Source organism: Mustela nigripes, chromosome 2, assembly GCF_022355385.1.
Source record: "Mustela nigripes isolate SB6536 chromosome 2, MUSNIG.SB6536, whole genome shotgun sequence".
Classification (NCBI taxonomy): Eukaryota; Metazoa; Chordata; class Mammalia; order Carnivora; family Mustelidae; genus Mustela; species Mustela nigripes.
In genome coordinates, this window is record NC_081558.1 from 14,358,462 (window position 1) to 14,370,253 (window position 11,792).

Sequence of the window (11,792 nt, forward strand, 5' to 3'; positions counted from 1 at the left end):
AGGTGTTTAGCTTGTTTCTCATCTTTGGCCCCCAGAAACGGTATTTGGTGAATATCCTCCTGGATCCATCGTCTTGCATATGTAAGTATCCCTGAGATAAATCTCACCAGACTTGCAGGATCAAAGATGTAAGGCTTTAGAATTTTGCTAGCTCTGTTGAACTGCCTTCCTGGGGATTCTTCCACTTCACACTCCCACTGGGAACTGATGTGAGTGTCTAGTGCCACACAGCCAATGCTTCTGCTCACCTAGGGGTGAAGCCACTCCCTTGCTGAGTGTACTTCCCTTATTGTGAGCCATGCTGACTCTTAGGTCTCTTTAGTCAGGTGTGCTTCCTTTCCTATGAACCATCAGCCCACATCCTTTGTATATCTTTCTGTGAGATTGCTGGTTTTATATTGATTTTTTGGTGCTCTTTATATATGGAGGACCATGGCAGAAATATGTCCAGGGACCAACAGGCTCCAGAATGAAGTTGCCTCTGGTATGAAATCTTTCTTCTTGTGGAAACGTGTGTGCATGCCAGTCCCTGGAGCTTAGAGGAAAGCACATAAAGTCTTCTGGCCTTGCTTCATAATCAATCAGAAACTTCTAAGAAAAAAATGAAGCTAGCTGAAAGCAAAATGGCAAAGACTGGGGTGGGGGGGGGACACATGTACAGAATTTATGAGGCAAGGTGTCCACAGAGAGGACCTGCCATGTGCCAGTGCTCTGTGGGTGGTTCCAAGCTTCAAGTTTCTAAGCACTTGGCACCATTCAGGGGCATGTGGGTGGCTTGTATGGGTGGCGGCGGGATGTAGCCCCTCACTGGGCCATGCCACCTTCTCAGCCCAAAGGGAAGCCAAGGGAAATATCTGCGGCCCCTCATTTACCAGGAGGTTATGGGGACAAGGGGGAACCTCACTGCAGCCCTATGACATCCGTGATTTATTTGACAGACAAGAAAGTGAAGATCCAGAGGACTAGGGTATGTGCTGAAGTCACAGAGCTGACAGATGGCAGAGCAGGGGTTGGAATCTTGCCCTCTCTGCCTCTCACACCAGTAGCCTGATGGAGCAAGGGCTGTGGTGTGGCGCTGGCAGGCTTCCTGGAGGAGTGTGTCTCACTCACTTAGCTGCATCTCCCCACCTTTGCATCCTGGACCAACCTTGAAACACTCTGCTTAGGGCCAGGCTCTGGATGTCTGGGATTCTGAGGGATCCTGGTTAGGAAGATGGGATGTTGAAGCTGTCTAAGTGTCACCTTCTTATACCCCACCCCCAGGCTCTGCAATGTGGAGTGGGGTCTATGGAGAATGGTACTGCCATCCCCAGGGTGCCCACACCTGCTGAGTCCGGTCTGGGTCTTGATGTGGTCCCTGGTTATTCACACGCATGGTGAAGGTTGAGATATGCCTCTTCTCCACTCCCTGGCCCTGCTGGGGAGTCCCCAAGAGGTCGCACCAGCTGTTCCTGGCCTCTAGGCCACTGTGCTTCACAAAGAGGTCAAGTGCTGGCCTTTGGCAGTAGGGCCCTGTGGCATAGGGGAAGGTGGTTCCCGGTGCTGTCTTGGTGTTGGCCGGGCCCCAGGTGGGGCTAGAGGGAGAGGGTGGGCTTCTCAGGGTAGGCCTTTTGTGGAATCCAGGCCTTTGGGGCCAAGATCCAGGATGCAGCCAAGCCCTCTGCTCCAAGGGAGAGGCTGGGTGTCACTGTCTAACAGTGGGGGTGGCAGGGCTGGGGACACCCCAACTTTCTGGCCTCTGCACATTTCTGCTCTAGGCTCCTCTCCCCTCCCCAGCCATGGGACGCTCAGAGCTGCGATGTGAAGCCTCTTCTGGATGATTTGACTGCTCTGGGTCTCCATTCCCCAGACTGTGCAGCCGGTGAGGGGAAGGCCTCTTCATCTCGTTCATTCTGTGTGTTCCCACCCATGGGAAAGGGGCAAGGGGCTGACAATGCCAGTGAAGTGAGAGGAGGGCAGGGGGTGGGGGCTCAGACCTGAGCACCTCAAGGGTCCTTAGAGGCTCCTATGGCATGTGGGCTTATCTCAGGCGGTCTGGAGGCCTGTTGGGGGGGTTGGTGAGAAGACCCAGTGGAAGCCCTTCTGGAGGCGTCCCAGTCAGGGCTGTATGCTGGAGGACAGCCCTGACCAGAGGATGGGTGCACTTTGAAGCCTAAGGGTCTGTGAACCAGTGACATTCCCTTTATGATCTGCAGAACTTGGGTGGATTGTGGGAAACTGGAAGAACAGAGACTTGAATTTCCAGCAGCAGCCGGGTCAGGCACGGTGGTCTGGACATAACAATATGGGAGGGGAACGGAGGCATGTGAGGTGGGCATCCCCTCCACCTGGCAGGGAGAGGCAACCAGACCAAATTAGAGACTTGGGCCTTCTGGGCCTCTGTGGCCTTCAGGAGGGCTGTAGGCCAAATCTTCTGGGCAAACCAAGGCTCTGGCCACCGGCACCACCGGCGTCCCCGCATTACTGGCCCAGGGGAGCACGGTGCTGAGTTCTGAAGCATGCGCTACAGCCTCCCACGGGTGGGAGGTCTGCCAAGTGCAACCATGTCCCCCTGCCGCGTCCTGTGTCCCCCATGCCATGTCCCATGTCCCCTTCTCCCACACCAGGACCCTGTGTACCTTGCAGGCCTGTGGTCAGCACCCCAGGGCCTGCAGCTCCTCTGGCCCTCAGTTGGTTTGCCCCCCTTTCCTGAGGCTCTCATGGAGGAGCCACTGAGCTGGTGGTCTGCGCAAGTCAAGGACCATCGGCTGGCAGCAGCTGCGTTGACTGAGCGCCGACAGTATGTGTTTGGCATCAGCTCTTCTGTCCCTAATATTGTTTTGGGAGCTGCTGGACAGTGAGGGCTGAGGAGGCTTCTTTCTCCTGCTTTCTTGGAAAGACCAGTGCCCACATTCCTGGCCCTCATTTGTGGGCAGGCGTCAGTCCCAGGAATGGGAAACCAAGTTCCAGAGAGCTGGAAGCCGTGGGGAGAGAGCAGAGTACTTGGCCTTGGCCTGGAGTGGGTGAGGGATGGGCTGGGAGAGTCCTGGTGGGGGTTCTTGACCCCACAGTGGCCTGACCCTAGAGGTGATGGCATTGTTCCCTCCTGTTGTGTTCGGGGGGGTGAAGTGATGTAATAGGGCCCCATAAACCATTCATTCTTTAATATAGTCAACCAGTTTTTCAAGACAAAACAGCAGAGGGGACAGTGGTGCTGGAGGGGAGGGGATGTGGGGGTGAGCAGGGCAAGGGGGGAATAGAAGTCCTCATATACTGTGAGGGGGCGAGGGCCATGGTGGATGGCCATGGCAGGGTTTTATGCAGACCTAAGAAAGCTCAGATACCCTTTTGTTTAGTCTTATTTATTTAATCTGATGTGAAATTCACATAACATAAAATCTACCATTTCAAAATGAACAATTCAGTGGCATTTCGTGCATTTACAGTGTTGTGCACACATCATCTCTATCTAGTTCCAGAACATTTCCCTCACCCCCAGAAGAGACCCTGTGCCCATTAGCTGTCACTCCCCACCCGCCTCCTGTAGCCCAGCAACCACGAATCTGCTTTCTGTCTCTGTGGATTTGCTTGTTTGGGACATTTCATATAAAAGGAATCGTACAGTTTACGCCCTCGCGTGACTGGCTTCGTTCACTCAATGTGATGTTTTTGAGGTTCATTCACGTTGTAGCATGAATCAGCTTCATTCCTTTTTATGACTGAGGACTATTCCGTTGTGTGGATGACCACACTGTGTTTACCCATTTACCCTTTGGTGGACATTTGGGCTGTTTCCACCTCTTCTCTTTTTTTAAAGTTCATTGTTTGTTCTAAGAAGACCTTTGCATCCTGAACGATTATTTTGAGGCACAGCAATCTCTGTTTAACTTGTCCCCATCCCCGCATTGAACTACCCCCATAGGCAAACCCATCCTCTTAGGGTAGATATTCTTGGTTTTGTGGCTTCCCCACAATTTGCTGAGACTCACCCCCTGCCCGCTTCATTGGCCATGACAGATAGGGAGATCCCACCCACTCTGTCCCATCCTGAGCCTGGGTTCAAATCCGGCTGTGTGGTCTTACAGCTCTGGGCTTACAAGTTACTTATTGTGTCCTTATCCTTGGGAGGTAGGACCAATGGGCTTTTCGCTTCCATTAGACAGTCAAGTAGACCCCAGAGCCAAAGTCTTTGGAAAATGACTTTGTGGTTGTGTGGCTGCCCTCCCCTGGGGTGCTCATTGGAGCACAAGGGGCTCACTGGGCAGGTGGCCAAGTAGCTGGGCCTCCAAGGCGGTTGGCCTCTCTTGGCCTGTGAACCACCCCACCCCCGACCCTGGGGACCAGAGCTGCCCTGGAAGCTGTAGGTTCCTCCTCCACAGCCACACTGGGGCTCCGTGCCAGCATCTTAATCCCACCTTCACCCCCTGCAGGGGACGGACAAGGGCTTTGCCCTCGGGGGCGGCTTGCTAGGGCATGGGGGGGGCAGTGATGTGACACGGAGACTTGGTCTGTTCACACTATGGAATATTACTGAGCCATGAGAAGGATGACACGACAACATGGGTGAACCTTGTGACATTCTGAGCGAGAGAAACCCCATGCGAAAGGCCACACAGTACCTGACTCCATTTATGCAAAGTGTCCAGGAGAAGCAAATCCAGAGACAGAAGACAGATTGGTGGTTGCGAGGGGCTGGTGGAGGGGGGGTGAGGAGAGACTGCTGATGGGGATGGGGTCTTATTTTGAGGGGATGAAGATTTTCTGGAACTAGCTAGAGGTGGTGGTTGCGCAATGTTGTGTATGTACTAAACGTCACTGAACTGTTCACTTTAAAACGATAAAGTCATGGGGTGCCTGGGTGGCTTAGTGGGTTAAAGCCTCTGCCTTTGGCTCAGGTCATGATCCCAGGGTCCTGGGATCAAGCCCCACATCGGGCTCTCTGCTCAGCAGGGAGCCTGCTTCCTCCTCTTTTCTCTCTCTGCCTGCTTCTCTGCCTACTTGTGATCTCTGTCTGTCAAATAAATAAAATCTTAAAAAAAAAATAAAACTATGAATTCAATGTGACATGAATCCTAGCTCAATTAAAAACCAAAATGGGCATTAGAGCCTCCTCAGATCCTAGGAGAAACCCTGGCCTTTTCACAGGTGGCAAATGGAAGCCAGAGAGGTGATGTCCCTTGCCAAGGCCAGTTGCCAGGCAGGTGGCTAATGAGATGGAGACCCCGGTTTTGTGTCTGCTTCTCCAGGGCCAGTTCTGGTGATTTTGCCTGTGCCTGGGGCAGCTTCAGAGCCCAGGTGGGCCAGCCCAGTGTCACTGGGCAGAGATTAGACAGACCTCAGGCCTCTGAGCTCAGCCCCCACATCTGCTCTCCTACAGCATGGCTGACAAAAATGGAGCTCTCAAGTGCACCTTCTCAGCGCCCGGCCATAGCACCAGCCTCCTGCAGGGCCTTGCTGCCCTCCGTGCCCAGGGCCAACTGCTGGACGTTGTACTCACCATCAACAGAGAGACCTTCCACGCACACAAGGTGGTCCTGGCCGCCTGCAGCGACTACTTCAGGTGAGCCCAGGTCTCGGGGGCTGGAGAGTGTCCCCCCCAGCTAAGAGGGAGTGACCTCAGCACCAGCCGGCCAGCCAGCCAGGATGGCTGTGAGGGAATGTGGCTGGTGTTGGTCACATATTCAGTAAATCTGAAGCTTTTTCTAGGTTTATAACTTTCTCAGACTTTTGGGGGACATGGTATAGGCAAGCAGAACATGCCTGGGGGCTAGAGGTGGCCCCTGGTACCCAATTAGCTGCTTCTGCCCTGGGGGAATAGCAGGGCTTGACCTTGTTTTCATTCTGTCTTTACTTGACACCTGTGTGTACCAGGCCCTGTGCTTGGCCCGTGGGGATCCAGCAAAGACAAATCAGACACAAGTCTCTGCCTCCATAGGTTCCTGTACTCAGGCTGAGTCATAGGAAGGACGCCCAGATGGGGGTCCCCATGCATGCCAGGCTGTATCGTAGTCCCTTCACAACAGGTGAGGCCTTCCTGGGTGTACTGGTCAGTCTGCTGCGAGAGCCCTTTCCTAAAATCCCCTTCCCTGTGCTGGGCTGTGTGGGGGAGTGAGGGCCCCTTAGAGCAGGACTAGGGCCGTTCTCACCAGCTGGGGACTGTCATGGGCTGAGGACAGTCTCCCTCATTTCCTCAGTGACCAGCTGGCCAGTTCCTCCTGCCAGGCTGTGACCCTGCCAGAGAGAGCTGGGGTGCTGTCCTAGGGGTGGCTTTCTGACCCTGCTTTGCCAGTGGTGGCTGGGGCGACCCTTCAGACTGTCTCGCAGAGCCCCAGCTTAGGTGCGTTCCGAGGGCTGCATGGTCCTCGAGGCTAGGGTGGCAAGGCTGGGACGGCTTGCCTGCTGCGCCCCCCAGCTGCCCGCCCCCCAGGCTCAACAAGGCTGTTCTGGGGAGCTGGAGCAGCCAAGCCATCTGGGGCGCCGTGTCTATTTTTATTCTGGATTTGGGGACGGGTGGGCCGGCCCAGCCAGAAATGCCCTTTAAAGGCTCCTCTGCGCTGGCACTGCAGCCAGCGAGGCCTTAAAAGGCAAAGCTCCCTCCCGTCGCCGTGGCTGCCTCTGCCTTCGATGGGCTGATGGGACTCATGGGGACAAGAAGGGGCAGGGTCCGAGGGGCTGCCCAAGTGCTGCTCCTAGAAGGCTCCATGGTGCCGTTGCTCAGAGTGTTGGGCAGTTGTTAGTTGGCGGCCCCACAGCAGCATCCAGCTCAGCTGTCCCCACTCTGGGACCTGAGCCCAGGCCACACTGAGTGTGTGACTGGGGAACAGGCATCTGTTGGATGAATGGATGAGGGAGGTTCCTTCTCCTGGGTCAGCCATCACAATATGTGCTTGCCCCATGATAGAAACCTCTTATGCACTCCCAGAGGGTGTTGGGGTTCTTGCCCCTCTTCCTGTTGGGGCTCCCCCAAAAGCCAGGGGGTGCTGTGACCCAGGTCCTGTTTCTCGCACTGGTGCTCACATCATTAACACCACTTGCCAGAGCAGGACAGAAAGGCTGACAGCTAGTGTCACTCACTCCCTGGGGTTGGGGGATGTCTCACAGTGAAATAGGGCTCCTGTAGGCCATTCTCGGAGGGCTTTCCTGTCTGGGCCTCTCTCTAGAGATGACAGTGACCCTGGTGGGGCCTCCTAGTAGGTGCTCTGACCTGGGGACCCTCATCCCTTCCCCATCTGTGGGTGATGGGAATGAGACTTGGGCTGGGGTGGTGGAGACACATGCCCACATGTGTCTGCTGGTGTTGGTGAGGGGCTGGCCTCACCTGACCTCACCTCACCTCCTGAGGTCAGGATAACCATGGTGCACAGTGTTCTTGGGGTCCCCACCCTCTCCTGAGCCTGCTGTATGTGTGGTCTTAACAGGGCTGGGTGCCAAGGTGGGGGTGGCACTTGCCTCATGGCCAAAATCAACGTTTGGCCTTTTCCTGCCCTCCTGTACCTGCCCCGCCATGAGTGGCCCCCCAGCCCCCTCCCTCTGAGCCAGTCTTCCACACCTCTGGGTAGGCTGGACGTACCCCCACACAGAGGGGCCAAGGGGGGAGCTGCTGTTTGTAGGAAGACACATGGCTTGGGTGGATTAAAAATCCTTTTCTTTTCTACATGTCTTTAATGAGCATCTGGCCTCTTTCCCCTGGTTGGCTGTGCCCTGCTCGTGGTGTCCAGGGGCCAGTCTATTCCTGGGTGGCCATGAGGCCCCCTTGTCAACCCCGAGCCCACGTGCTGTGTTTCTGAACTTCAGGGCCATGTTCACGGGTGGCATGAGGGAGGCGAGCCAGGACATCATCGAGCTGAAGGGTGTGTCCGCCCGTGGCCTACGGCACATCATCGACTTTGCCTATAGTGCCGAGGTGACGCTAGACCTGGACTGCGTGCAGGATGTGCTGGGTGCGGCCGTGTTCCTGCAGATGCTGCCCGTGGTGGAGCTGTGCGAGGAGTTCCTTAAGGCCGCCATGAGTGTAGAGACCTGCCTGAACATCGGCCACATGGCCACCACCTTCAGCCTGGCCTCGCTCAAGGAGTCCGTGGATGCCTTCACCTTCCAGCACTTCCTGCAGATCGCAGAGGAGGAGGACTTCCTGCACCTCCCGCTGGAGCGCCTCGTCTTCTTCCTGCAAAGCAATCGGCTGCAGAGCTGTGCAGAGATCGACCTGTTCCATGCGGCGGTCCGCTGGCTGCAACACGACCCGGCCCGGCGGCCGCGCGCCAGCCATGTGCTCTGCCACATCCGCTTCCCGCTCATGCGCTCGTCGGACCTGGTGGACAGCGTGCAGACGCTGGACATCATGGTGGAGGACGTGCTGTGCCGGCAGTACCTGCTGGAGGCCTTCAACTACCAGGTGCTACCCTTCCGGCAGCATGAGATGCAGTCCCCACGCACGGTTGTGCGCTCCGACGTGCCCTCCCTGGTGGCCTTTGGGGGCACGCCCTACACCGACAGTGACCGCTCTGTGAGCAGCAAGGTGTACCAGCTGCCTGAGCCGGGTGCCCGCCACTTCCGGGAACTCACCGAGATGGAGGTGGGCTGCAGCCACACGTGCGTGGCCGTCCTCGACAACTTTGTGTACGTGGCCGGGGGCCAGCACCTGCAGTACCGCAGCGGCGAGGGCGCGGTGGATGCCTGCTACCGCTATGACCCGCACCGGAACCGCTGGCTGCGCCTTCAGGCCATGCAGGAGAGCCGCATCCAGTTTCAGCTGAACGTGCTGTGTGGCATGGTGTATGCCACGGGTGGCCGCAACCGGGCGGGCAGCCTGGCCTCGGTGGAGCGGTACTGCCCGCGGCGCAACGAGTGGGGCTACGCCTGCTCTCTGAAGCGCCGCACCTGGGGCCACGCAGGTGCCTCGGCGGGGGGCCGCCTCTACATCTCCGGAGGCTACGGTATCTCCGTAGAGGACAAGAAGGCGCTGCACTGCTACGACCCTGCCACCGACCAGTGGGAGTTCAAGGCACCCATGAGTGAGCCCCGCGTGCTCCATGCCATGGTGGGGGCCGGCGGCCGCATCTATGCCCTTGGGGGCCGCATGGACCACGTTGACCGCTGCTTTGACGTGCTGGCGGTGGAGTACTACGTGCCTGAGACGGACCAGTGGACCAGTGTGAGCCCCATGCGGGCCGGCCAGTCGGAGGCTGGCTGCTGCCTACTGGATAGGAAGATCTATATCGTCGGGGGCTACAACTGGCGCCTCAACAACGTCACGGGCATCGTGCAGGTGTACAACACGGAGACGGATGAGTGGGAGCGCGACCTGCACTTCCCAGAGTCCTTCGCAGGCATCGCTTGTGCCCCTGTCCTGCTGCCCCGGTCAGGGACCAGGAGGTAGCTCCTGGCACCCCTGGGAGCCGGGCCAGCCTCAGGCTGTCTCTGTAAGGGGTGTGCTGAGCGCACACTGGGGCCGAGAGCCACAGAACCACCCCTGCTACCGCTGTGGCTGACGTGGTGGGGGCTGACGCCTTGGGGCCTGCTGCATTGATAAGGCCCCCTCCTGGGGTCCCTCCTTCTTTCCCAGAGCAGATCCTGGCTTTGTGCCCACTGAGGGAGGCTGCCAGCGATGAGGCTGACGTGTTGTGGCAGCAGAGTCACACTTGAGGAGGTTTCTTTACCTGCCCCATGTCCCCGCTCAGGGAGGGAATCAGGGTCTCCTTTGAGATGTGGTTTTATGGCTTTGCCCCACTTCTCTCCTCTCCCAGCTTGGGGGCCTCAGACATTTGGATACGAGCTCCTTAACATTGATCCCCAAATCCCTGGTTTGCGCCCTGCCCCACTCCCAAGTTTCTTGCACCATCTATTTTTTAAAATAAACACCACCCCCAAACTCTAACATATGGACGTCCAGGAGCTGGTGAGGTGGCAGGGAAGCACCCAGCTCAGGGTTGACCTCAAGGGTGGGCACGTTTCTGCCTCCAACAAGTCCAGGCTGCTAGGGTGGGTGGGAGGGTGGCCTTGGAGGAGTTTCTCATTTGTCTCCATGCCTGTCTCAGTCCCAATACCTTTGGTATGTGCGGTTGTCCACTTTCAGAAGGAAAAAACATGCCCAGCTCTCAGAGACGGTCATCACAATTGTCCAGCCTTCCATTTGGCGCTGGGTGTCTCGTGGGTCCTTGAGGAGGAACGGGCTGAGATGGCCCTGTTCCCATCCTTGCCCCCTGGTTCAAGGGGGACACCTGCTTTAGAACTCAGTGTGTCTGCATTCCTACAGGTCTCATACTTTTTATTTCCCTCCCTTTCTCCAGCCCTCCACTCCTGCCTTGTCCTGTGTGCTGGTTGTCGTGCCTCTAGGCCTGCCTGGGCCCCCTCAGCAAGGGAAGTCAGGGGAGTGGTGTGGCCTGTTCTTTTAAGGGCTTCGCGACATCTCTGGCCACATCTGTTTCGGTATCAAAGCTCTAAAGCTGTTCATTTTTATTATTATTATTTTTTTGGGTGGGAGGGTTCTGTTTTGCTTTTTTAAGACACCGGCATTACTGTCTTATAAATGGGATTTGTACCCTCGGGGCAACTTAAAGTGTCTCTTGCTGCTAATGCACGATTGATGTTGAGTCTCTGTGACCCACTCACCGTGTAAAGAATTAACCTCCTATCTTAGCAGATGTTGTCTCCTAGTATTTTCCTTCATTTAATAAAAATGTTTTGGTGAAAAGATGGAGCAGGCCCAGTGCTGAGCTTGTGGGGCCTGATGGGTCACAGATTCCTCATGTCCTCTATGTGGTTAGGGGCTCCCCTCCCCTCTTTGCCCTTTTCTAGCATTGTGGGGGAGCAGGAAGGGGGGCTGGCCTTTGGCTCAGGGGTGTGGGGCAGTGAGAGGTATGGCCAGAACTCCTACTGGGTGCCTGGAAGACAGAGGGCAAATCTGTCCTGGGCTGGGTGGCCTTTGGAGAGACTCTCTCCAGGTTGTTCCATGGGCCTGGTGGCTTGGCCCCTTGCCACCAGACAGCCCCCAGCTCCTGGCAGGTTGTCTCCATCTGCTCAGTCCTGGGGTGTGAGATGGGGGAGCTGGGGAGCCCCTCTCCCTGGAGGGCATGGTGGGGGAGACACAGGGCAGGTCCTAAAAGAAACACGAAGTCATCACCATTCCATATGGGCGTAAGAGCTCTGTGAATTGCCCCCAACCCCTGCTCCCGTGGCTGGCCTCGCCGCGAACTGGGCTGTATGTTGGTGGAGAAAGCCTCCTGTTCACAGACAGCTTTCTGAGAGGCGAGGTGTTCAGGGTCACCCTCAAAGCACACCCTCAGGCCTGGTGCTCCTGTACAGCGGCTATCGGGGCCCCAGAGGAAGGCTGGATGTGTGGGTGGGGGGCAGCGTTTAAATAAAAACTTGGTTGGGAACCGGGAAGGAGCCCATGCTGCCAGGGGCATTGAAACGAAAGCAGGAGCCCTTGGGGACTTACCAGAACATTCCAGTCCCTTTTCATCCCCCCCCCCCCCAACCTGAGCTCCCCCAAGGAGAACCCTTCCCTGCTAGAGGCATGGCCCCTTCAGGGGGGCAGTGAGAATCTTTTGCCAGCTGCAAGTCCCCCCAGATCAGCTCACACCTCAGAACATCTTGTCCCCAATGAGCTGGCAGGGGTGCCGGCGCGGGGGGTGGGGTTCGGGGGGGCTCTGCCGTATCTAACCGGGTCGATTGTGCATAACCGTCTGGGCTGGTTCATGGAATGTTCTCAGGGGCCCCCTGCCCCTCCCTCTTCACCGCCCCCCCCCCCCCCGCCGGAAGAAAGGAAAATTATTTTTCGTATTGTAAACTTTAAACACGAAAAAGCTGTTTTT

The 11,792-nt window shown here is 56.7% G+C and overlaps 1 protein-coding gene across 1 annotated transcript in view; it reads left to right on the forward strand.

The window, feature by feature from the left end:
* Nucleotides 1-10,675, forward strand: part of KLHL26 (kelch like family member 26) — a 28,395-nt gene extending 17,720 nt beyond the window's left edge. The window contains exons 2-3 of the mRNA XM_059389470.1: nt 5,357-5,539; nt 7,774-10,675. Of these exons, the coding sequence (XP_059245453.1) occupies nt 5,357-5,539; nt 7,774-9,355 (1,765 nt within the window). The 3' untranslated portion in view covers nt 9,356-10,675. The remainder of the gene's footprint in view (nt 1-5,356; nt 5,540-7,773) is intronic.
* Nucleotides 10,676-11,792: the final 1,117 nt, after the last annotated feature.